At 39.3% G+C, this 26,572-nt stretch overlaps 1 protein-coding gene across 1 annotated transcript in view; it reads left to right on the top strand.

Moving 5' to 3' along the window:
- PROM1 (prominin 1) overlaps nucleotides 1-26,572 on the top strand; it is a gene marked incomplete at both ends in the record, with an annotated part of 56,919 nt that overhangs the window by 15,911 nt on the left and 14,436 nt on the right. The window contains 11 exons of the mRNA XM_081999587.1: nucleotides 2,980-3,038; nucleotides 6,152-6,178; nucleotides 7,704-7,915; nucleotides 15,005-15,125; nucleotides 17,890-17,953; nucleotides 20,273-20,362; nucleotides 21,035-21,058; nucleotides 21,718-21,935; nucleotides 22,314-22,388; nucleotides 23,574-23,637; nucleotides 25,475-25,634. Coding sequence (XP_081855713.1) covers nucleotides 2,980-3,038; nucleotides 6,152-6,178; nucleotides 7,704-7,915; nucleotides 15,005-15,125; nucleotides 17,890-17,953; nucleotides 20,273-20,362; nucleotides 21,035-21,058; nucleotides 21,718-21,935; nucleotides 22,314-22,388; nucleotides 23,574-23,637; nucleotides 25,475-25,634 — 1,114 coding nt within the window. The remainder of the gene's footprint in view (nucleotides 1-2,979; nucleotides 3,039-6,151; nucleotides 6,179-7,703; nucleotides 7,916-15,004; nucleotides 15,126-17,889; nucleotides 17,954-20,272; nucleotides 20,363-21,034; nucleotides 21,059-21,717; nucleotides 21,936-22,313; nucleotides 22,389-23,573; nucleotides 23,638-25,474; nucleotides 25,635-26,572) is intronic.

A 26,572-nucleotide genomic window follows, 5' to 3' on the forward strand; every position in this document is an offset into this window, starting at 1 on the left:
GCTGTCCTCTGTTTCTCTTAAGTAGTTTTACATATGCATACACATACAGCTGGCCATAAATATGTATGTTGTATAGATGTATGTAAAACTTGATGTAAAATATTTTCTTGTTTAATTTTCATTTTAATTTATGACTGGGACAGACACTTAACTAGAAGAGTGGGTAAAAACTTTCAACTTCTATTTAACAGGAAAGGCTAATGCTTTTAAAATTTTATCTTGTATTGATACCTGACAGTAGGAAATGTATTAAAGGAAGCTTTTGTCAATAAAAAAATTTAGGTTTCTTACATGCTTCCTGGCAGGGCTTTCACTCCTCCATTAAATAATTTACAATAAAAACTCAGCCTGATTGTAGGATAACTTTGGAATAATTTAGATCAAAAGGGACCTCCGGAGGTCATTGGGTCCAACCCTTTTCAAAAGCAAGATGAACCTCCAAGTTAGGAGCAGCCTAGAGTGAGGACAGGTTGCTGGGGGCTCTCCTGCTTGGCTTCGGAGTAGCAGCAAGGAGGGTGATGCCACAGGGTCCTGGGCAGTCGGCTCCCGTGTTTTGGCCGCCCGCACACAGACGATCTGTGCCGCTTCATGCCACGGAGGATTACAGAAGCTGTTCCTTTCTCTTCCTTCCCACTGCATTCTGATTAAAGTTGGTGGAAATTTCTCTCTAGCGGCTGTTCTGTGGTGTGTTGTCACACAATGCCAAATGGTTGAATAAATATGTAAACAAGAGGGTTATTTTAGCCCTTTTCTTCTCCTGTGTGCTAAAAGGCATCTAGCTGTAGAGAAAATGAATTGCAATATGTATTTTATGCACCAGTGTTTCTTAAATTTACTTACTTGGTAGGTATGTAGATATAAACAAGAAGAAGGAAATGTTGCCTCTGATGAAGAAGGAAAAAAAGTCTAACAGCCAACGTGAATTACTCTTTTGGGGTTTATGTGGTTCTGCCTTGCCGCTGAAGTTCCCCAAGAAACATGGATGCTCTCTGGCATGGGCTCCACGGAGGGCGGACTCTGCTGGTCCCAGTGTGCAAGATGTCTCAGAGCTGTTGCCGTTGTCTGTTGCCCGTGCAGTGGTGTGTGCCCTTTCCTTTGGCGGTCTCCTGACTCTCAAGGTGCAGAGCTTGAAAGGATTTGCAGGGATCGTAACTCTTTTGTTCTTCCTGGGTGCTTATTCTACATATGTTTTGGCTTTACTTCTGTTACTGTGGGATTCAGCCTTACCTTCTAGTGTATTTATTGTCTTTCCAAAATGAGGTTGCCTCACTGTGGAGTCCGTGATCATCTACTGCTAGCACTCCTCTTGCATTTTTAGAATATACTTCCTGTCTGTGGATGATTTGCAGCGTGAAACTTCTGTGATAAAACAGATTTTTATTTTTTTTTTAATTAGTTTTTAATTGGCAGTCTTGCTGGCTGCAGCTTCCTTGCAAGGAGTGCCTTCCTTGAAACAGCAGTTGTTGCCTCACTGTTGTGTGTTTTTTCTCCTTGGGCACAGTTTCCTGTGAGGAACTCTTCAGGATCTCTTCAGCTTGTGGATCAGTTGAGTCCATGCTCTCTCCGCAGGGTGCTGGGGAGGGAAGACTATGGGCACTGTTAGCTTAGGGGTTTATCTTCCCGAGCCACATGCAGGATTTGAGAGGAGCGAGATCACATCCCCTGTGAACTCACTAAACATATTTCACAATTGCTACAATAAATTCTGAGAGGGCTTGGATTTTGGGGGAGGTGAACAGTCAGTTTTGAACCTACAGGTCTTCTATTGATCCACAGCATAGGTAACTTACTGGAGGTTTTTCTCAAGTATATTCAGTTGCATATGGGGAGACTAATGACCGGGCAATAGTGCCATGGAATGCAGCTCTGCATGAACATGTGGGGCAGAGTGCCTCTTCTTCAGGTGTAGCATGCTCCTTCCTGATATGTTTCCTCTTCATCAGACAAGACCAAAAGTTCAGTCAGTCATTTCTCCCAAACATCCAAATGCTGCTGCTTTTGCGCAACCTAGCGTGGAGCATACCCAGAGCTGCTGATGCCCCTCTGAGGCAGAGCTAAGGGTCTGCAGAGCTCAGGCTGCCCCTCTTCAAGCGCAGGATGTCACGGAATGGCCGGGAGCCGCAGTTCCCGGCAAAGTTCCCATAGGGTTGGCAAAACGTCCTTAAGGATAGGCTGGTGGTGTCCCAAAAAGGGGGTCCGTTCATTGCAGCTGCTGGTGTTTACTGAAAGAAACTGGTGTAGTGAAACAATATTTATAATGTTAAGTGGCACTATTTTTGTTAAATTCCTACTTTCTTTTTTTGGTGGCTGCTGTATTTTGTCTATATTATGAATAAGTTAGAAATGAGAGTGTTAGATGGAGCTGCACACACAGTAAGTTGGCACGTGTTAGGCTTTCTCATTTGTTTTGGCGGAGTTGCATCCTCTCATGCAAAGTCTGTTGTTCCAGAGACACAAAAAGAAAAAGAAAAAATATTGGGATGATGTTGGCAAGAATAAGGGCCTTCTTCCATATAACATTCAGTCAAGAAGTCATGATTAACATGCTTGTTTTGCACATTGTCTAATTCCACATATGTGTGCATATATATATATGCATGCATGTATGTACTTGTCATAAACATGAAGCAAAGCGGATACCTGAACTTTGTCTGATTAATTGGTAAGTCTGGGATTCACTTTTAGTAATGATGCTATGGTACAGAGGATGACCTTGGGAAAACCTTCACTGTATTTCCGCAGGAATTGATTAATTGATAGATAACCTGGGTATCTTCCCATGAGCTCAGAAAATACACAGTTGGTTAAAAACGTTGTTACTAGACAGGTTTATGGAAACACTTAGGTGCTTGCCTGTCCTGTTGATGTCTGTCCTTAATTTCAACTTGCCTGCCTAACAGTAGAATTCATACCATCCTTTTCCCCCATTTTTATTCTTTATGTTGTTTAAAACTCTGGAATATTCTTGCTTATTTTCAGATCTCATCAGAAGACTAGCACAGCAGAAGTTTGGAAATACACAGGGCGATTATCAAAAGGTAAATTGTGTATCTGCATAAAATAATGAAAAGAATGACTTTGAAATTCAGTTTTGTTTCTAAAATAAGAAAATACATGTTAAAGCTATAACAACAGGATGCCAGAATGAAATTTGTAAGTGATGTGTATGATGGTTTCATGCAAAATTTGGGACCAAAAACTTTCAAAAAATATTTTTGAAATTTTCATAAGCCACTGTAAAGAAGCTATGCATAGTTAAGGCTCATTTATAAATTCCAGTTGTAATATGATTGTGGTGTCTGTTGCACAAAGGCTGAAGGCTCTTTGTGTTGAAAAATACTGCTTTTATTTAAAAAAGCTTAGAGAGAACCATTACTTCTTAGCTCTCATGTTAGCTTCAGCTATTGTCCTCAAAAGCTGAATTTATATGCTGGTTCTGGTGCCTTTGTAAAACGAAGTTTCCATAGCCTACTTACAAAATATATTTTAGTTTACATAATGTGCTAATTACATCAAGGATATTTTTCCATTCTCTCTTAGGTTTGTGATTATCCTGTAACAGTTGAAATTCAAGGGTGCTTGGTAGCAAGAGAGGGTAGAACGTAGCATGGATCCGATTTTAGGCTGTTCTCAAGGACAGTGCTGCATCTTTGAAACAACGTCACAGGCTGAGTGCCTGCGATAGGAACTTGAACCAGGCCCACAGAACGCACATGTTACTTTGTGTGAGCTGCTTGCTTGTAGTCCCTGCAGTATGGTGTACCTGTCAGGAAGATGAGCATGGGACTCGGCATACAGGCGCTGAGCTATTGCCTTGAATCAGGGGGACCTGGGTGATGCTGGGATTTCAAGGGGGAAAGCCTTGTGCTTCCATGTCTTCCCAACGCTGAACCTATGGCTCTGATAGCTTGATAGCCTCTGCGAGACATCTGAGTGTGTGGGTGTTGCCGTTACGCTGCATCAAGCGACTCCTGCTGATCCCGTATGCTTGTTGGGTGGGGTTCTGTGGGAGGGGTGCATCACAGATTGTGCCTGTGTGGCCAGGGAGGAACGTAGGGTGGACTCAGTTGGCAGCGTCTTTGGGCAAAACCGTTAGACCACGGGTGGTATACATGAGTGCGAGTATAGTATTTAGTAACTACTGTGTAAATCACGAGAAATTTGAAGCTAAGTGACACCTGTAATCCTGTGTAGTAGAGACGCTTGTTGAAATACTGTGTGATTATAGGGTAGCAAATACAATGTTTAGGTGTGCTTAGGAAGTAAAACAGATACAGGCCATTTATAGGTCCTAATTTTGACCTGAATACAATGCAAAACTTTAAAACAAATTTGGAAAAGGAAAATCTGTCAACACAAGTGTAGAGTCCCTTGGAAGACAGAAGCATCAATGGGAGGTAGCTGTGGAGAGGCCAGCATGGCTGTAGATGGGTTCCTGGAGGAATTTCCAGTGGGGATAGGAAGTTTGAATATCACTGAAGGCTGTGGGTAAGTAGTTAGAAATGTTGCCTGTGGTTTTGATCACTCAGATTCAGGGAGAATGAACTCGGAGTAGGATGGGTTCAGACAGTGTGTATTGGGATGATCTGGGAAACACACAAGTCTTCAGAGGAGACTGGAAGAGTTTGCTTAGCTTAGCAAAATAATTGATAAGGGGGTTGATTACTCCTTATAAGTATATACGGGAGGAAACATCAGGAGGAAAGAACTGCTGTGTGGGCAAAAGATGGTGCTACCACAGAAGCAAGGGACCATGTGTGCATGCATGTAAGAAGACTCACTAGTTCACCAAGCATTCAGAACAGCCCTGCAATAGCGAGAACAGGAAATCTGGTTCTGGTATTTATCCGGTTAAATTCCAACTGTTGTTCCTCTGTATCTTTTTCTTGTTTAACCTATTTGTAGAATGTGTCAGTGACCCTGGGGACCCCTCCTACTTCTGTGCTGCATGTCCCCGTGTTCCCAGTTGGACTCTTATTATCGACGTCTCCCCATCCCCTGTCGGGGCTGCAATCTGCCAGGACAGCCCGGCAGCTGAGCACAGCCGCCATGCCTGCTCAGGGGGAGCCAGCTCGCTGCTCCTGGGAGATGTGCTTGCTTCGAACGTTCAAAATCATACTTGGTACCAAATTTTTAAGGGAGGGTAAGCGTTTGGTTTCCTCCCATTAAAAGTATAGTTCCAAATATAATTTTGAACACTTTAAGCATATTCTACAGTAGAAGTTTCATGAAGATATGTGTGATGCTGAAAAAAACTTCCTAAAACTTGAGGACGTTTCTGATTCTCACACATCAGACTTTGTGTTGAGGGGTCTTGCCATCTTTAGCTTGTCCGCCTCCCTTTTTTCTTCAGCTTAAGAGAAAGGGGAAAGCATTATCAGCTGGGAAATAGCTATACAGAAATGAAGTGGAAAAATAAAAGTCTATATCCGTTGTGGAAACAAAGGGAAAATTGGGTTCTTCTGAAAGTCCTGTCATTGAATATTTAGTTTTCAGTGTTTTTCTGGAATTACAAATAAGAATCAGTTAAGAACCTGATAAACAGAGTTCTTCAGTCTTTCTTAAATGCCTTTTCTTTTTTACTTTTGAATGTTTTAAAATAAACATCTACATAATTATTTAAAAGTGAGGGTGAGTTTTGTGCATAATGTGTTAAGGTCCCAAAACTGCTGCGAAAACTGCTGCTTTTATGCCAAAATAAAATAAGCATTGAAAAGAGAAAATCAGTCAGGATTATCACAGGTCAATTATGAAGGGTGGAATTCATGAAGAAATCGCTAAACCCATAGAGTAACTCAATCTCTGGCCTTCTGTTCTGTGAGATGTGTTGGGAATTATATGAAACAGATGCTCAGTGTAGAAATAACTGGTCTGTTGTTGGTTTAAGATGGAAATATTTGTTGGACAAATCCTAGATTCCTGTCACTTACCAGGAAACCAGAAATTATCTGCTGTGTATTCTATTGTAAATATTTTCCATAATTATTTAATGGTGTGTCTATGTATTATTGTACTCTAGTGGCTTTTTATTATTGTTTCTGTGTTGTTAATTGTTTTGGTCATGGTTGATTATTCATTATTCACGTGATTTGTTTTTGTGCATGCTGCCTGTGTATTATACACATTCTCCCATTTGTTTTGACTTCCACAGCCAGAAAATGTTGTCCTGACTCTTCAGGTAATGTCTTGTGGTAGATGTACAGCTTTGAAAAGAAACTAACCATGTCTGTACGCACAACTTCTATTAAAACATCCATAACTATTTTTGATGTTATTTAGAATGTGGTTTTCCATCTAACCTATTTTAAAATGTATGTTATCAAATAATAATTTCTGAAGCGTTCAGCTAACTAGAAAATGGTAATTCTTTTGCAAAATCTAGCCAAGTTCCTGTTCCAAGCATCTAATTTGTGTTCTTCAGAAGTCATTATTAACAGCTTTTAACCAGCAGTTAATAATAAGAATAAAAAAATAGGTTTCATCCTAGAATTGGTAATTAGGTCAGGAATTTGCAACTCTGCTAATGGTGATGGTTGCTGTATTGGGATCAGTTGGTAATTAGGGATTGTGGGGAAGGGCATCAGCAAAGCTGGAACTGGAGCACGACTGATAGCTTGTGAGAATTGTAACGTTTTGCAGGACAATGCACAGCCTCAATTGCATCCTTGTGCTGGCGCATTAGCGAGAGAGAAGAGGGCTGAGAGCAGTGGTGTGAGAATTAGCTCTAAAAGTGGGAAAGGGAAGGAGAAGAGAGATTTACCAGGGAAGACAGACCGCTGGGGCGTGCCCACAACGTGCTGTCTACCTCCGTGCGCGGACGCTTGCCTGAGACCATTCTGGACGTCTTGGCTTGCGCTCGCAGCCGAGGGAGACAGCATGGCCAGCTCGCAGCTTGTCCCCGGAAGCCATGTTGCCTTGTGCGGGGCTGTGCCAGGGCTGCCTGGCCCAGCTTCTTGGTCCCGGGGCGCTTGCACCGCTTCCAGCCTAAGAGCTAGTTAGGGCCTTGCGCTGCATCGTTCCCTTTCGCTCCTTCCAGCTTTTGAAAGTGTCCTGTTAGTTGCTGCCGCCTTCCTGTTTGGCAGCAGGACAAATGCCTCTACCTGAGAGAGCTTAAAATCCACTCCATGTTTTCCAGTCCCGAGGCAGTTTTTACTTCAGCAGTTTGGAGAACCCTCTGCCGTTGCCGTCAGTCATCCGGTGAAGTCCTTCCCTGCGCAGTTCTCACCGGCCTTTACGCTCGTAACTGATTAAAAAGGAGAACGAGCCTCCCTCCCCGCTCCCAGATGAAGTGTTGTCTGGTCAGCCTTGCTGACATTTGTGGAGCCTTTTTGGAAACAGATGTGGGAAGCAGTAAATTTGTGGCCTGGGAAATCAAATGTGTTCATTTTTAACCCATTTCAATTGCATCGATTCACATTCGTTTCTTGTGAGCATATTCCTCTCTTAGCACTCACTCCTGTAGTTTACCTGGCTAATATTCCAGCTAAATAATTATTAGCTATTAGTATAGACAATGTTATGTATCTTTTCGTTAGAAAAGTTGTCAATTATTGACAAAATAAACCAAATCCGTAACCTCGGTAGCTTAGTAGATGGTTTAGTCTGTAGTGTGATTTTTTTTTTTTTTTTTAATTACTTGCTCTATATTGATTGCAGTTACTGTATGATATCTGCTATTACCACTATTTTTGTCTGAATTACAGGCCATCTACTATGAAATCGGTTTTATAGTCTGCGCAGCCTTGGGATTGCTATTTATTTTGTTACTGCCTCTTGTGGGACTTTGCTTCTGTATGTGTCGTTGCTGTGACAACTGTGGTGGGGAAATGCATCAAAGACAGAAGAAAAATGCTGACTGTCAGAGGAGCTGTTTTGCAACATTTCTTTTTGTTGCTTCTTTAATAATAAGGCAAGTGTGATAAAGAGAACAATATGAAGCTTGGTATAGCACTAATTTTGCAGTGTCATATGACAAATAATGTTACTGTATTAGCCTACAGGTACAGAAATGATTTTATTAGACTAAGTAATGTTATTGCTTATTAAGGAAAATGTGACTGCATTATAAAAATGCTGCTACCATTGCTATCCACAGGACATTATGTACTCACTTGAGAAGAATGTAGGTGTGAAACAACAAAAAAATTAAGCTTGAATTTGGCAAATGAAGTTTTTGCCAGTCTCAAAATGGCAATTGCAGAATGTTACGTTAAACTTATGAACATAAGACGCTGTGTCCTATGTTCAATCACCGTGCCAAAGAGAACTTGAGGTACAACATACTGCTTTGTTCTTGATAGTGTAGTGGTGGTGAGAAAAGCAATTGTGTGAACTCCTTTAGTATTTGCTGTCCTCCAGATTTGCTTATTAGTTCAAAATAAAGGGTTTTCTTTCGGGCACTGAGTTGTTTAAACCATGCAGCCACTCACTGTAAAATCCTGGAGTTTGGAGACATTCCTGCGCTATTAGTGTTAGGAGCATACTGCTGTTTTGTGCTGGTTGTGTGGTGGGTAATGAGGGGCTACAGTCTTTTCTTTTCCCTGTAGATGCTTTCAAAAGACATTGTTTGCTTTTAGGTTTTTTATTTTCCTTCAACTTCTTCATATTTTCACCTGCCTACTATCCTTATTTTGTGATTGTATCACAAAAAAAAAAGTCTTTTGATCTATACTGTGTGACTGTTCAGTCAGGTGGGATTGACTTTGTCACTTCACTGTAGTCTAGAATTTTTTTATCTTTACTAAAGTTTGTCATGACAAATTGAGACCTTGCCTATGCTCAAATGTAGTCTACACTGATATCAGGTACGGGAACATGCTCTTTTCTCCCCAGGCATCACTAACAGACATGACACTTAAGTATTCTGAAGACCAGAAAGCTGAATGGTATTGTAGGTGATAGGTGCATCCCTGCCATGATGACAGGACAGAAATTCTTCTTAGTACAATGGTCCCTCAAAGAAAGTAAGTTACTCAATTTCCTCTCCACATGCCAAAACTGAAGGTAGCTCACAGAGCTTGCCAGCTATCTTCACACCATGTTGCAGGATGCTGTGTTGCAGGACACTATGTTCTGGTTATAATGGCTGAGGAATGTTGCCTGTCAGCAGAGAAATTAGGAGATTGTCCCGCTTGTTGGTCTCTAACTTGTACATTTGCTGCCAGCTATTCTTGTGGTATTAAGCAAACCCAGCATTGGCAAACGCTTCTTCCCAGGCGATGACTGGGAGATCAATGATCAGTAAGATGCTTTTCCAGGACTAGGGAAACTGCCTCTTTAACTCATCCTTTTTTGGTCCTTTTTTATAAGACATCAGCAGTATCAGAAGCTTACCCTAAGGGAGGGGTTGGCCTGAGCTCTGTCTGCAGGTTTCCACAGGGGGAGGTAATCTCATATGACTCCTCAGCACTAATGCTGTGAGTGCTGTGCAAGGCAAGGTAGGACTTCACAGGGCTAATATCACTGACCCCTGCCTGACAGTGCTCAGGTCTCCGGTACATCTTCATACAAAGCAGGGTTCTGCTGCCCTTCCTGGATCATCTTTCACAGGGGAAGAGAAGATGCCATGCCTGGGTCTATTTAAGCCCATGTCAGCTTGCTTACTGCTATGCTGAAACACAAAAGGACAGTCTTGTTGGTAGCCATTACCCCAGCAAAAAAAAAAAAAAAAATGGAGAAAGCCTGAGTTCTACTTAAAACTATTTCTCTGTTCCTTATACTGTACTCAGACTAAGTCTCCTTTCGGATTTATTCTCAACTTCTTCCCCAAGTTGCGATGCAATTTCAGCTTAGGTGGAAGATTTACCTGTAGTTCTTCCCAAAACCACACGTCTCAAGGACTGTGCAACAGCTGCATACATAGGCTGTGACAATAATCGAAAGACTTTAGTCCTGTGCAAGTAAAATGCTTATGGCTGCTTGCAGACAGAGCCAAAGGAACAAGAACTTGAATGATCTCTGCTAATACAGGGTTACATCAAGACGTGCTATGAAATCACTAAGGTGGGCTTAGGGTGTAGTTTAGAGTTCATGCAGCATTGGGGGCCTTCTTTGGGAGTCTGTCTCCCAAACCTCTGCCAGGTGCCTGGAATGCCATAGACTCCTTCACCAAGTGCTGTGCCACTTCAGAAGCTGCATTTAGCAAGGCATGCATTCATCAGAGTACCCTGAACCCAACATCTCCACCAGTAGAGCTTTGCTTTAAAGGCCTTCCACTGGAATGTACATGTGGAGGGCTGCTAGAGGGCATGGGAAGTAGGGGGATTGTCGGTTTCGGGATTGTCATGTTTTAACCCCAGCTGGCAACTAAGCTCCATGCAGCCTCTCACTCACTCCGCCATGGTGGAATGGGGGAGAGAATTGGAAGAGTAAAAGTGAGAAAACCTGTGGCTTGAGATAAATACAGTTTAGTAGGTAAAGCAAAAGGCACACACCCAAGCAAAGCAAAACCAGGGATTCATTCACTGCTTCCCATGGGCAGGCAGGTGTTCAGCCATCTCCAGGGAAGCAGGGCTCCATCACACATAACGGTTACTTGGGAAGACAAACACCGTAACTATGAACGTCCCCCCTTCCTCCTTCTTCCCCCAGGTTTTATTGCTGAGCATGACATCATATGGTATGGAATATCCCTTTGGTCTGTTGGGGTCAGCTGTCCCAGCTGTGTCCCCTTCCAACTTCTTGTGCCCCCCTAACCTACTCACTGGTGGGGTGGGGTGAGAAGCAGAAAAGGCCTTAACTCTGTGTAAGCACTGCTCAGCAATAGCAAAAACATTCCTGTATTACCAACACTGTTTTCAGCACAAATCCGTAACATAGCCCCATACTAGCTACTATGAAGAAAATTAACTTTATCCCAAAACCAGCACAAGAGTGTACCATCTAAGTGTATGTCCTGCATCTTCTCTCCACCTCTATTGCAGTGCCAGCTGGCCAGCTGTTCTGGGATTCTCTCAGTCAATGGATCACAACTTTGAAAAGCAGTAAACATGAGCCATTTTTTCTTCTTCTTTTTTCTGTAAAATTTTTCAGTCCTTGGTATGGAAAGATGCATCCAAGCTGTCTTTTCTTGGCTGGAAAGACAGGTCAAATGCATGGTAGAAAGTATTAGTAGGGGAAAGATGCCAAACATGGAGCTTGCAGTAGATTGTGTGTATATAGGTAACAACTCTTGAAAACTCTCGTACGTGGGGGTGGCTTTTCTATGTGTCAGCATGCAAGGTCACACTGACATGTATATGCTGGTAATGTAAGTTTTAGAAGATTTCAACATAGATTTTACTCACGAGGATCATTATTTCTTCTCACTTTTCCACTGATACAGTGCTTTAATAATTAGAATGAGGTTTTAATACTAAGTTTACTGGAATAATATGTAAAGGAAACACAAAGATGACAGATTTTTTTTTTTAATTAAAAAAAATTTCTAGCTTAATGTGTTCTCTGAAGGTGAGGCGTACATGGGAAGTATGCTTTCCTCAAGGAGAGGTGTAAGAAGCAAGTCAGAAGTCTTGTGATAAATACAGTTGTTTATCTTAAAATTAATAGGCATTAAGTGTGTCATTTCCAGTAGATGCAGTTTGTGTTTGATATATTTCTTTTGGTAGCTTAAGTCAGAAATACATGCAGTGTTTTTGGTAATTCACAGGTTTTATACAAGGTTGTTGTCAGACAAAGTAGGGTTCTATTGTTTAAGAGCACAGGGTGTAGAAATAATCTGTCAGGTAGCTGAGTAGGTTTGATATTCCAAATTTATCATTAAAACAATTATGTGCTTTTCTTCAAAGGTTAACTGGGAGTTAGGAACAGAGAGCTGCTATCTCATTTTATTTCCTTGTCATCTGCAAGCTTAGGCAAACACACTTTTTCTCTGGGAAAGAAATGTAATTTCATTAATTCCACTACATCGTAAAGACAAGGAAGGGACATTTTATTTTTAAGAAAGTGTACATTGCGATACCAAATATAATACTGGTGACAGACAGTGTCCCAGCTATTAGATAGAAAAATATATACTCGTTTTTCTATCCTTCCAGTAGAGCTTGTGTTATCCACAGCTTCAAGAAAGAACCTACGTTGTTGTGTATGAAGCTAGGGAAAGCCATGTCTGGAGGAAGGGAATGGTACTTGGTATCTTGGCAAGTACCTCATTCAGGCTTCATTGAAGGCCTCTTGGCTTTGTGAAATTAGTAATGCCTGTTCAGAACCTGGGAATCAACATTATCTGAAAGAATTGGTGAAAAAGTTGGTACAGAAATCTCTAGCCCATTATTTTCTTAAATTCATTACTAGTAGTGAGGAAGGTGGCATTTCCCCAGTATGTAACTCTATTCAGGGTTTCTGTTCAGTGTCTTGAAATTTTTTGCTCATCAAAAAGCTTGGGTCCCCCCTTGCAACTAGATCAGTAACATTTATATAGGTCTGTGAAACCTGACAGGAAATCAAGTGTGGAGGGTTGGACTCCCGAAGAAACTGTTTAAAGAGGTCTCTAATCTGTTACAGAAAAGGCTTGTCCTTTTTATTCCTGCTCTATGCCTCTCTCCTTGTAGCTGCTTATTGAATGTTGACTCAAGGCTCAATTAATATGACGAACAGATTTTTCCTCTCTCATGTTGTGTATTTGTTTAGTTACATTCAGCATGTAGTCGCAATTGTTCCGAGTGCCTTGTCTGCTTGAAGCATCTCCACCGTCTTGTTGCTTCCCACTCCTTCCATTTAGGAGACTGAAGAGAAAAATGATTGTCCTCAAGTCTAACAAAGTACTGTTTTGTTAGCTTCCAGTTGACCTTTCTGCTCTGTGAGCATGACATTGAAAGGACATAAAAATGCTGTCTGTCCAAAGGGCAAGGATGTTGTTATAAACTCTGAACCTGAGCGTGATATACAAATGTTTACTTTTCCAGATAGCTTAAGATAGTTTGTCTTCTGAGAAGGAAAAAAAAAAAGTTTTAAAAACAATCATCATCACTGTAGAGTGAAAAGAAATAATATATTGCATGTGTCCAAAATTAAACCCCTTACTTCTGCTTATGTTCAAAGTTAGTTTCCTGGCATTTTATGCATTCTGAGTTCTCATTTCATGGGTAGTAGCTGATGGTAATGGCTGCTCAAGTGTTGGTCATAGTGGAAATAAAACTACAGCATTTGCTGTTAGTTTAAATAAGTAGTAAGATAAATGTTGGTGTTCCTTTGTTCATTAGTGACTTCTGGGAAGGTAGTTAACAGCCAGTTTTGAAGACATAGCTTTGAAACTTTGGGTAGAGAAGCAACCTCTTTATGTCAAACTCTGTCAACATGTTCTGAATATTTTTTGGACATAGAACAAAATGTTAGTGAAGCAATCCTAATAAACCAGCACCTGTACTCTATAGTCTTGCCATCTCTCCCTGTATCACGCTCTGAAATCAGGGTTTTCCTATTGAGAGTATTTGTCAGAGCAGCAAAAATTCTTATACTTGAGAACATTTTTACCAGGAAAACAAGCCTTTACCTTGTTTGGGAAAGCTAAAATAGGAAAAACAAAATAAAGGTGAAGGTTTGGTTTTGGATCACTGATAAAAGGAGATGAGCATCATCAGGGTGTTTGCTCCTATCTTGCCAGGATATGCAGATCATATTGTTGTAGGTACCCATTTGCTCTCCACCAACTCATTTCTCATTTATGTGGCTGTATTATGGCTTCCTTTGAACATACATTAATCAGAGCAAGAATCGTACTTACCATATCTATTTTGCCCAGTAGGGAGCCTAGTATGGATTTTCTCTAGGTCTTATTTAAAAATACTAGTATTTAGGTCCTTGACACCCCAACTCAGGAAGTTTGGCAATCTGGGAAGAGTACAGTACCATTTATGTTGTTGACTCCCTTATCCTGTTGTTTGGATGTCCATAATGGCCTTTCAGGGTGCTGCCTCTCTAGCATTGAGCAGTTGTACTACAACACAAAATAAGAGACTGAACAACTGTGCCCTCCAGCAATTCCCTGTGATGCACCTGACCGCAGCCCCTGAGGCAGCGTTTGCCCTTTGGGGATGCGTCATGCCTGCGTTGGGTGGATCTGTGCTGTCTGCCAGTTAAATCTGTGGAAAGTTAGTGCTTAACCCATCAAGTGGGTTTGTAGTCATCTGCTTTTGAGGCTATTACCACTCCGGTGGCTACTCTTGATTTTTCTGGTGCTTGTCTGAAAGGTTAGCTGTTGTGAATGCGAGATGTTTAAAAACAAAAAGTCATCCTTCTGTTTAAGTCTATTTTACACCTAAACTAAACTAAAAACTAAGGGTCATGAGAGAGCTTTTGAAGCCTCTCATGGGACTTTTAATTGCCTTTTTACTTACTGTCTGTGCAGATCTGCCATGCTGTAATTAGAATTTTACAGCAGGGAATGATCAAATAGAAAATAATCAGCAGCAGTGCCGACTGGAAGTCTGTTTCACTTTCTACCTCTTGTTTTACTATCAGGAAATGCTTAGATATTATTTTAATGTTAATAGGGATTATCCATGTGCTTTTAAAATGTCTATGCATTTATGTAAATAAAATGGGCCATTATGAGTAAATGTTGTTGAAGTTTTCAAATGTAAAATATTTCTTTTTACAGTTATTTTATGAGCATTTGCTTGTAGCTGTGTCAAGGATAATGATACTTCTAAAAGTGCCTAACATTTCTAAGTCTTGTACAATTTACCCAGGCAATACACATTTTCTGACCATTTCAGTGCAAATGGATAGGTAGCTATACATTACTAACCTTTGAAGACTTTGGGTTATCATTGCTTTTTCCCTTCTTTTTTTGAATTAGTAGTACAACAGTGGCCCTTATGGCTAATTCCTCTACTCCGTCTCGTGCATATGAGAACTTGTAGTAAGAAAAAGAGTGTGTGTAAATTTATGGAGACCTTTATTTTGATAATGTTGAGGTTTTTTGGTGTCATATTTTAGTTCTATTTTATGTCGGAATGGTCATTTACAGTAATAAAGAAATATCTTTTATCTGTATTTTTTGTAGTGTTGGAGTACTGTGTGCATATGCTGCCAACCAGCATTTAACTAACCAAGTCCGAGGAGCAAAGAAACTGGTTAACAGTAATTTTAAAGATCTGAAACTTTTCCTTAACGACACTCCAGCGGTAAAGAATTTTTTGTTTATGGGGAATGGGGGTCGGGGGGAAGAGGTATAAAAAAGTATTGCAGAAAACAATTGTTCCTTTCTATTTGGTATAAATCACACCTGTGGTATTTTGTTTATTCTTTGTGTGTCAGTCTCGTGAAGTAGAATAAATGATGCAAGGTAAGATATTTTCACGTAGCGGTAAATGTTTGGGAGTTACCCTGATGGATCAGCATCCTTTGAGTGTCTTTGAGCTGTACTCCTGGAGTATGCTGTGATGATGCTTGTAGGCCCTTTTCCTCCTACTGAACGAGTGTAGATCATGAGCAGAAGGTGAATCATTTGGAAAAACTATAGTTTTAAAAGGAATACATATAAAAAAAGATACTACTTGAAAACTTGGATTCCCTGTTGCTCTTTCCTGTTTCCTTGTGTTTTGAACTTACTTGTACGTGCTCTGGGAGTGAGCTACAATAACTTCTCTTCCAGAATTATTTTTGACTATTTTTTCTTTAAACCAGTGTCACACTGTGCCATGCTGAACAGGAAAAAATCTCTCCTTTCTACTTTCAAACGTTCCTTAAAGCCCCCAAAGCAGTCCTCTGCATGTCTTTTTTCCACTGAAAGAAAACAAGAAATGCTAGTAAGGAAGACTTGTAAACTTTCCCATGTACAAATTTAAATTCTTTATGCATTAATATGAAAAAAAAGGCCAACAGTTGTATCCTCTTGGCTTTCATTAATTTTAATTAATTAAATTTAATGAATCTGTTTTACTTGCACGTGGCTGATACATTTGAAATAGGTGGAATTCACACAGTTATGTGGGATCCATGAGTGTGATAGCATCCCAGTCGCAGTAACTCTGGGCTCCCATAACCTGTGAGCTGTTTTTCTGCTGACAGGACTGTATGAGAACAGGAGACACCCGGGCGATGCCATTAAATGTTTCCATATCTGGAGTTGTACCCTATACAATTACTCATTTGCGCATGGTGTTGCAACAGTCTGGTGGTGAAGGTACATGGCAGGACGTGGAGGTTATGCCAACAGTCTCTCTTGAAACAGAGTGCCTTTCGTCAATCCGGAGCTGACTCAGGGCACAGAAAGACATAATCCAGTTGACTCAGAAACCGCCAGACCCCCCTTCACAGCACGCTGAGTGCCGACAACGGGAAACGTCGGAGTAGAAAATCTGTTACATAGAAGTAACTATTTCAATAGAGAAAAAAAATAGACACTAGCTAAAAAGTTAATAAAAATGCCCGAGATTGAATTTAAAGGTGTCAGGACTTGAACATTTGTACCAGGGGTTTCTCAAAGTCTTAGGTAGTAGGTTTCTAGTTTCTGTGCAGGGGGATTAATTTTTCTTTTTCAGACTTGATGGTACTTAGTGATGCAGTCATCAGATATATCTTCTAAGTCATTTTGCCAGACAAGGTACATGGGTATCATTTATACACACGTTTGTAAGAATTTCTTAAGGATATGAGAAGACTTGAGCTTCTTGAAAGAGTTGTAGTGTCTAACTAATTGACTATACAGCTCTGAAATCCTAAATGATGTCCTTGACTCATCAGTATGAGGTGTACAGCACATAAGAGGATTTGTAAAAAGAAGTCACATGTTAAGAGTTCATGTCATAGAAGGTTTTCACATCATGAGTATTGAGTGATAACACTGTTAGTTACACAGAATTGCCTTTTGTCTGTGGCATTGCTGGAGACAATGCAACGCCTGTAGCCCTGCAAAATTTGAGTCCTCAGGTTAGCCTAGGAAGACCAAACAAACAAACAAAAATATACCTACAGCCTTCTTGGTAAGAAGCTCTCAATTTTTTTTCTCCTTTTTTAGAGAAAGGAGGTCTGTCTCATACTTTGTCATTTAATTACATCCACTGCTGTATGATTGATAGGTTCGTTTGAGGGTGGCTTTTTTGTATGTTATTTTTTTCTTTACTCCACAGAAAGTTTGAGACTGCAAGCCAGGTACGCTTTTTGGTGCACGTTTGAGTCACGTTATAATTGGAACCCCATTTGTCAAGTCTGTTAACTTTTATATTACTTTAACTCAATTGGGGTAGGATTCATAATGCATTATTTTAAACATGCAGAAATCAATGAAGGTTATTTAATGTCTTTTCAAAATTAGCATAGTAAGATTTCCACTTGGGATGGTTCTTTTGGATCCAAACCCAGGATCTGGTGATAACTTAAGTTGCTGTTTCATATTGTTACAGTGTCTTGGTAGAGCCCAAGTTGTGACTTGGCCAAATCCACTGGGGGTAAGGAAAACCATTTCGGTTAAGACAGAGCAGCCATCTCCTTTCCACAAGAGAAGCTCTGAGAGGCTGCCCAGGTACAAGCCAGTCTGGTGGATTGCTTCAAAATTACCACTCCATTAAGTTGCTACGTGCCTCTCCGTGGAGGAACTAATGCCACTGGAAAAATCAAATAACAGAGATGAAGACATGCAAAAGCTTATTGGCCTGACTGACTTGAAGCCTTTGTAAGGCCACAGTTCCTTCTACATAACACTTTTAAGCTGAATCATTTGCCCCAGAGATGTTCCAATTAAGTAGATTTCCCCATTAAGCACATCTTTTATTACATGCAGTTCAGCCAAGCAAGGTCTTAAAGTACTTAGTTAACTGAAAACAGTAGAGGATTTGAGGGGGTTGCACAAATATTTTGATTGTTTCAAAGTGGCAGTTTGACTTCTTATTTAAAAGTGTTACTTTTTCCCAGTCATTTTAACAGTTTTTTTTACGATCATCTTTTCAGCAAATTGACTACTTGGTGAGCCAGTACAACACAACTAAGGATAAAGCACTCTCTGACCTAAATAGTAAGTACTTTGATTTAACGGAGGTTAGCAATGTGTATTTAAAGACTTCGGTAAGATGATGATGTAGATAGCTCATAATGCAAAGTGAAATTTTGTTTATGAGAATATGGTTTTTAAGCAGAAGTGCTGTTCTCAGTGGTAAATGAGACTAAAACCTAAAATTCATTTCACATAAAATGTCTTGGAGCTGATGTAATGCATATTATTTCCTGAAATAAAAGTCTTTTATTAAATTGCATATACAATAAGTCAGGCTAATATTTGATTTTCCTTTTCATAGTTCAGTAAACACTAATACTTAATGCTTTTTTAGAATATTATTCCCCAGTTTTTAACTGTGGAGCCAAATGTCAAGGAGCAGAGCTACTAGCTGTTTTGATGATTCCAGTGAGTGAGATCTCTCTGTATTTGTTTATTTTTGTTGTTATACCTTTGTCTCTACCCAGCTAGAACTTGAGGTGTAAGTTTATCTTCTTTCTAAAGCTGCTTAGCTTATTTGCCATTTCAGAATGAGCAGTTGAAGAGCAGGAGATAAAACTTGAAATACAACTGCTGTACGTTCCCCTTCATCACAGTTAGAATACGAGGCGTCACCTTTTAAAGCTCTCAGTAAACAGAAACAACTAAACCACTGATTTTTTTTTTTTTTTAATTTAAGCGTAACTTTCCAAAACTCATATTAATAGAAAGGACTGACCATATTCAGTGCAGATTAGAATTCAAGATGCATGGTTAGCAGGTCTTAATAAATGTGTACAGGTCTGCATTTCAGACTGAAGTAAAATACAGAAATACCAAAACTGATTTGAAAGAGGATTGTTGCTGGGATCAAACTATGCAACTGTGGCAGCATGCCACGTATCATGAATTGATAGTGCCCAGAATCTGTGCTGCTAGGCACATCTAGGTTTAAAACATATTTTAAAGGTAGTTCTTAATGCAGCCAGCTTGGCATACCCTGAGGCCAATGTGTCTTGTCTATATGAGGCTACTAAAGCACACTGAATGTGGTTGTGAAAGTAGTAGTAGTAGTCTTCCTACTTAATACTACACGGGAACACTCTCGTCTAAAAAAAATGTGTTGTGTTTAAGTCTATAATAATACTAATAATGTGACATCTGCATTTCAAGTAATAGCTTGTAGCTTCCCAGGCACTCCAAACGAAATTTCAAATTAAATATTTATTTCTTCTCAATGTCAATCTGCGTTAGTTAACAGGAACCTAGCTGGATCTGTGGTGAGAGTGCTCATCAATAAATAAAGATAGCTTTTATTTTCTTGAAATACCAGAATTAAATGTGTGACACCTGGGGACAAAAGGATTTCATTCTTAAGGATTTCATTCTTAATTCTACATTTTCAATCACAAAGCTCAAGAGAAATGTAGATTCAGCTTGCCCCACCTAGGAAAATGCTGAAAAGTGTTTTCTCCTTGATAAAAATTCTCATCCGGAGCCAGATGTGACAGTGCTGACAGTAATGGATGGTTCTGTACCATGCAGTATTCCCATCTCATCAAGAGCAAAAAAGTCAAAAAGCAGTTTACCATGATCTGAAAATGGGGGGAACCCAGCAACTACCTAAAGGATATGTTACATTAAGATGCGTCACCAAACTCTGCTTGGCATTCGTCTGTCGTCTTACTGAACTAAGCTTCATTTCTGTTTGTGGGCAGTGGGAGAGGAGGGTTTGGAGGTGGGACAAGTGGGGAAGCGTGAAGCCAGCGCTGTAAGCATCAGTGCTGAATGCACCGCCTGAGCGGGCAGGGACTGGCAGACGTGTGCTTAACATGCTTAAGGGATTTCAAAGAGATGGCTGGGTTGTGGGTGACCTTGACATTGCTGGATACATGAGAAACAGGAGAAAGGAAAAGAATTCATTTTCTTGTTTCTCATTTCTCATGCACTACAAAAACATAGTGTGTAGTGGAAGGGTATGCCACAAAATTCCTGTCCAGATGCTGGACCTCTTTAAGATAGATTGTGGGGAAAAAAATCTACTTCCAAAAAAGTAGTAAATGCAATGAAATGCATATTTTGGAGTTTGAAATGTTAATGTGTCTTCACCTATATGGTCAAGTGCTAGTGAATATTCTCTGCCATATTTTGGTTTACTGCTTTCATTTATAGGGCGATAGCTAGCTAAAGGAGAACCGTCTTCCTGCGTTATCTTCTGTCACAATGTTCTGACTGTCAGGCCTTAGAGAAATTTTAATCATATATGTGTGCTTTAAGTAAGAGTCTGACAGCACCTGTGCTAAGAGGTAGTTTAAATTGAACTAGTGTGTAATGGGTTCTTTTAATCTCTCCATTCTACAGATGTTGGACCTTTGCTTGGAAGTCGGGTTCAAGAACAGCTAGGAAAAGAAGTGCGTCCCGCACTTGATGCGGCTCTAACAATGGCAGGAGGTAAAGATGTACATATTGTTGTATTAACATTCTGTTGCCATGGTAAGACAGGCATCATCTTTCTAGTGCACAGCATGGGATGGCTTTATGCAGTACTGTGATTTAACTTAACATTTTTCTACATGCCTTGATGTTTCTTTTAAACTGAGGATTTCAGGTATTTTAAGGTTTATAAATATATTTAAAAACTAAAAGATTTATGTGCCATTGTTGATACCTAGTTTCAGCAGTCATTGAAGAGGGATGAAATCTGAATTCCCCGCTATAGGTGGTTTTGCCTTGCCCTTGAATATAAGGGAGACTAGGAAAACTGTGCTTTGAGCTGCCCATAGCTCTTTGCAGGTTAGTCTTCGACAGGCCAGGGAATGATCATACAATGGTCCTGTGCTGTACACTGCAAAGCCTGTTATGAGAGTGCTAACCATCATTTCTTCATTATATCTTTGAGTTTAGCATTGCTCACGGTTAGTTCTGTCTCCCTTTAAAGAAAATATTCTTTTATTATTTTTTCTATTTAAGGGTTTTTTTCAGGAATCAGTTGCAGCTTATAGAGCAAAGGGAAAGGCATCCCTAAACTTGAGTCATTTTGGCTTTTTTTTTACCCATGTATTCTTTCTCATTTACTCGTCATCGTTCTCCTTTTTTGCTTTATTTCTCTTATTTGTCTTGAAGTCAAAGTGGAAAGGGCTATCAAAGGTAAAAAATACAATAAAACCTTGTGTTGTGTGAAGTGCACTTTATTTTCGTAACTCGTGTATTTTTAGTTGTAGCTGTGTGGTTTTTTTTGTCTACTAAACACCTGTCCAGTGGTTGTTTGGGTTTTTTTGTTTGGTGTGATTGGGATGAACTCTAAAAGCCAGGCAGTGTTGAACACTCATTAATGCTTGCTGACAGTGTTGAACACTCATTAATGCTTGCTGATGAAACATGATCTCTTTCCCTTTCATCTTGCAGCTACATAATTTGAGTTGGATTATAACCAAACTACTGAAAATACTGTTTTGTGGATATGGACTGTCTTTTAATTTCTAATGACCAAGTTTTAAAGTTCTTTACTGAAACCACTGGGTAAGGAGAGGTAGGGAAAGGGTAGAAAAGAGGAATCTGGGAAGTGGATAGAATCTCAATAAAAGTAGCCTGAGAACATTTATTTGTTTGTAGGAGAATACACGTGAAGTATTTTTATGTGCAATAAATACGTATGCTGTGCTAGAGGTTTTTTCTGGGAGGGAGGCAGGGTTATTTAAATCAGTATTGTTAAGAATATCATAGCATTTATGCATGTGCCCTTTCTCTTTGTATCTATAGACTGACTTCTAACTAAATCTTTTTTAAAAAACTTTACATCCTTGCAGCCATCAGAGAAACGAAGGAAGCACTGGAAAATGTGAGCGTCTCTGTAGAGGTTTTGCAGGAGGGAACAGAGAGGCTTCATGCAAACTTGACAGATGTTAAAACACATCTAAGCAATACCCTCAATGATTCTGCATGCTCTGCAGCTCAGGCTGCCTCAACTTGCAATATCATCAGGAATTCATTAAATCAACTGAACATCAATGCCAATTTTACTGGGGTAAGAGAATATTTTTCAGACTCTTGCAGTGTGATTGCCTTGAATAAGCCCAATAGTATCTCTGCAACTTAATGGCTTAGTGTGTGCTGCCACTTGTGAGATAAGTGACCTTCCCTTATTCTGTGTTTCTGGGTAATTCCAGTCGCTGTTTTCATCTTCTGTGTAGAAGAGGGTAAAGTGTGTGTCAAGCAGCTACATTAAAGGGCTGTGAAATAATCTGCCCTCCCAAAAATATTGAGGTTAAGCTTTGGTTTTGTACAGCAAAGGTTTCAGGAGTGTCATTCTAGTTTCTTTACCCTCCCTCCTATCTTTCAAATATTTAGTCAATTTGCAAGACTACTACTTTGATTTGACTCAAGAATGCTTTTTGTTTCCTAGTTGCCAGGAGTGAGCTCGCAACTTGCCAAGGTCAATGATGTCCTTAAAATAGACCTTTCTAGTCTGGTTCAAAAGGTACGTTTCTTGACAGGGTTGTAAACTGTTAATTAATAAACTGGGATGCTTATGTATCACTTGTTTTCCCTTGGCTTTCTCAAGCAGAATTCTCTTGTCCTCGCCTCATCCTGCCTCATGGTGAATACCTCTTTTCCCATTGCTGGCCAAGATTTAATATTTGAAAGTATGAATGTAGTGCTTTATATCCCCAGGATACTAGAGATCAAAAATGTATTGCTAATTGTCTGCTTGGAAGAACAATCCTTAAAAGACAAAAAGGCAGAAACACAGATCTGCTAGCATGCTCTATATTTTTTGGTTCAAACTACAGAAAAAAAAAGACTATGCTCTTGTAATTAGTTGTATTGTATTCCAGCTATTTTGAAATATGTCTTTCTAATTCTTTGTGTGCATATTTGATATTAAATCTGGTGCAATGGACCTAATGTAATTACTATTAGTATTTTTGCAAGACAATCCACAACACCATGATTTTAACCTAGAAAAAATGGCTTGGTTTGAGCAGTTTAAAAATCTGAAAACGTTTGCTAGGAATAGAAGGCATTTTCTGAAACCAGAGGCTGTGTATGGGGGGCTCAGACCCCTGCTTGCTTCTCAAGTGATCAGGCCTGCAGGAAGTAAGACTTCAAGCATCCACTGCAGTGGCTTCTCCTTTCTGTCCAGATGAGCTACTGAGCTTGGTCCCCACAGTTTAGACCCTTTCTTTCCCCGTCTCACTAAAGAAATCATTGCAATATCTTTAGAGGCAGTTGGATTTCGTGGTTTGTAACACGCGTTTCATGTTAAGAAGGCATAGAATTGCAAATTGAAAGTGTTTGGTACGCAGTAACTCCTTTCACTTGGTGAGTCTTCATATGTGCGTTTTCAGTTTTGTATGAGATAGATCTGACAAGCAACAGTACTATAAAGTTTGAGATGATTGTGACTGGTTCACGCATATATAAATGTAGATTCTTTTTTTTCCAAGGAATATCCTGGATAGCAAACTGAATCTGAAATATACTTGAGTTCCTATTTTGCTTTGACCTTTTCTAATGTGTGGTGATAACAATGTATTTTTTCATAGTGTTACCATGTATGTTTTAGCATGTGTATACTTTTACTCCTTGTATAAAAGGAAAAAAATTGCAAGTAATTTGGCAATGAGAAACTTACTATAATTTTTCCAACTTTTACTCTTAGGGTTATGCAGCATTTAATGATACTCCAGACTTAGTGGTAAATCAAACCAGGAACATTTTATCAGGTGAGGACAAACTATCTTTTCACTTTGTTTAATGTTGATGTTTTTACATCACATACTGATGTAACAGTGTAAACACTAATGTTTTTGTTTTCTTTTATTGATACTGTGTTTTCTGGGCTAAAGATCATCAAAAACAGAAATGTAAAACAACTTTTTTTAAAATTTGGTGCCACAAAAAAACATAGAAAGCAACCTTGTCTTAATGAGGACCCAAATTAAATCTAAAAATAGACCACATGGTATTTTATGGAGGAGTTTTATTCGTTAGGCTTTTTACTGCTTAGGTAATGAGAAATCTTGGTATCCCACCTGCACATTGACGCTTTGTCTTTATTTGGTTGAAAAGCTAATTTTCCTTGACCGATGTGTCTATGACATATTTAGGAGTGTGATGTTAAAAAAACTAAATCTGCCTGCTGCTGTATTAAAATGTAGTGGATCGCAAAGGGGAGGTAAAAACATGCCTTAAGGGTCATGTAAATGTCTGTCTTAGTTGTTTTGTTACTTGGGTTTTAGAATGTTACTCTTTGACAGTACCTGGACACTTGACATTTGAATAAAATGTAGTATAGTGTGTGTATACTAATCTGTTTTAATTTTTGTGCTTGCATTATGGACCTGTTCTGCATATATAAACAGCTGTTCCTTGTAAGTTTTTCTCATTTGTTGTTGTTTTTTTTTTTTCCCCTGGGCAAAATGAAACACAGTATGTATACAAGCATAGTATACTGTGTGAACTTGCCGAAAATGAGGCAGTTTTCTAAAAGTGATGTTACGCTTTTCATTAGGAAATCTAGTGCAGATTTAGTAATTTTCAGTATCTGCTGATATGCATAAACACAGACAGGCCATCTTATTTTATCTATTTGTAAATTGTTGAGGCTTTGTTTTTATAAAAACTGAGTTTGAGTTACAAATCAAATTAAAAATAACAGTTTTACTAGAAAAAAAAAAGCATTTATTTGTAAAATTTTAGAAGAAGAGTGTGTAGTTCAACAATTCTGGTTGAATTTAGAAGAGTGAACATCAAAACAATCAGCCAAAAACTTGTCCGGTGGTTGGTTGAGGAAGTGGAAGGTGTTGCCTACTACCAAATAGCAACCTATAGTTATACATCCTGCTGTTTCAAGTATGTTCCAAGTTGAAAGACGGGGAACAGTAAACAGGAACTGCATTTTACAGATAGACAATATGTATAAGTGAATTAATCATGTCTTTGTGTATCTAAATAGTCTGTACCTAAATTGTAAGTATAGGGTAGCATGTTCGTTCATAATTTGAGGGAAAAAAATGGCTTAATTGATCATTATCTCAAGCGTGTTGCTAACTAATTGGAAAGAATTTATTAAAGTAATCCTTTTTTAATAAGATTGAAAATAACTAGTATAGATTCTAAATATAGGCAGTCTAATTTCTTTCACAGTATTGTATTCCCAAGCGATGGAGTTTAAGTAGGTTTTGATCTTCTCCTTTGCAAACTTAGTGGCTAATTGTCTTGCTTGGTGTTACCATTTGCAATATTGCATGAAAAGCAAGATTTAATCTGGCTAGATAAAAAGTGACACATTCATTATAAGGAAAGGAAAGAGAGAACTCTGGCTCGACATCTACATCTTTCATCATTAAACTGAATGCTAAAAATAAAGTGCGTGTTTTAAAATGCAGTTGTGTTACTTTGAAGTTCAGTGTTTTGTTGCCTGCTTGTGTCTTCCTCACGCTTGTCTTCATGGCTTGCTTGTTACCTGTCGCAAATGGCTTAACAGCATTTTATAATGCGTACGTGGAATGTAGATTTCCTCTACAAATCTGTAACAGTGCAATAATGTTATTCTTTCAGATATCAAAAATGTGCTGGAATCTATTGGTTCAAATATCACTACCTTCACAAAAACACTCCCTGTGCAGAAGACTTTAGCAGATTTGACAATATATCTTACACAGAGTGAAGCATACGTTCAAGATTATTTTCCAGTAGTGGAGCAGTACGATTTCTACAGGTATGTACAGGAAATAAGGCAGGAGTGAAACACTACCTGTTGTTAATACTTTGTAATATTCTAATGTTCTGCAAAGGCAACTAAACTATTAATGATGAACACAGTGAAACAAAGGTGCTATAAGGCAATTGTTTGTTACTGGCATTTCGTAAAAGCCAAAGATGCAGCTAATCGACAGCTTGGTGCTGTTCCACTACAGAGCAAGAGGTAGTTTCTGCTCTGTAGGCCTTCAGGCCTTTCTCAGGAAGGACAGATGTAAGTGGATGTCAAAGATGTAGTGCATAAAGGAATGGATTGTTTCACAATGCCAGGGCAACTTCTTATTTAGGGCTTCTTGTTGTTGAGTTGCAAGTAAGTTGCGAGAACATAGGACTTGGAGAGACCTTGAAACCAACCCCTTTTTAGTGCATCCTTTCTACAACAGAGAAGGAGTAGCAGGGATTGTGCTTCACACCTTGTAAATCTTTGCGCAGCCCTGCTTGTTCCTACTGGTGTAGTACTTGTCCCTGTGAATGCATGTGTTGATGGTACTTTGAGAAAGACGTACTCTTCCTATTTGAGACTCGTGTGACTCCCATAATTGAGTAATAATTTCTTATTTTGAGCATAAAGCTTTTCATTTCATACCATTTAACTTACTCCAGTTTTAGTTATTTCAGTCCTCAAGCGTATCAAGTTCTACCTACATTTTGATGCTTCAGTTAATCATATGTAGAATCATTGAATTGTTTAGGTTGGAAAAAAAACCTTTAAGATCATTGAGTCCAACCATTAACCTAGGACTGCCAAGTCCACCACTAAAACATGTCCCTAAGCGCCATGTCTACACGTCTTCTAAATACATCCAGGGATGATGACTCAACCACTTCCCTGGGCAGCCTGTTCCAGTGCTTGACAATCCTTTTGGTGAAGAAATTGTTCTAATATCCAGTGTAAAC

Source organism: Phaethon aethereus (genome assembly GCF_964289735.1).
Source record: "Phaethon aethereus genome assembly, chromosome: 4".
Taxonomy (NCBI): domain Eukaryota; kingdom Metazoa; phylum Chordata; class Aves; order Phaethontiformes; family Phaethontidae; genus Phaethon; species Phaethon aethereus.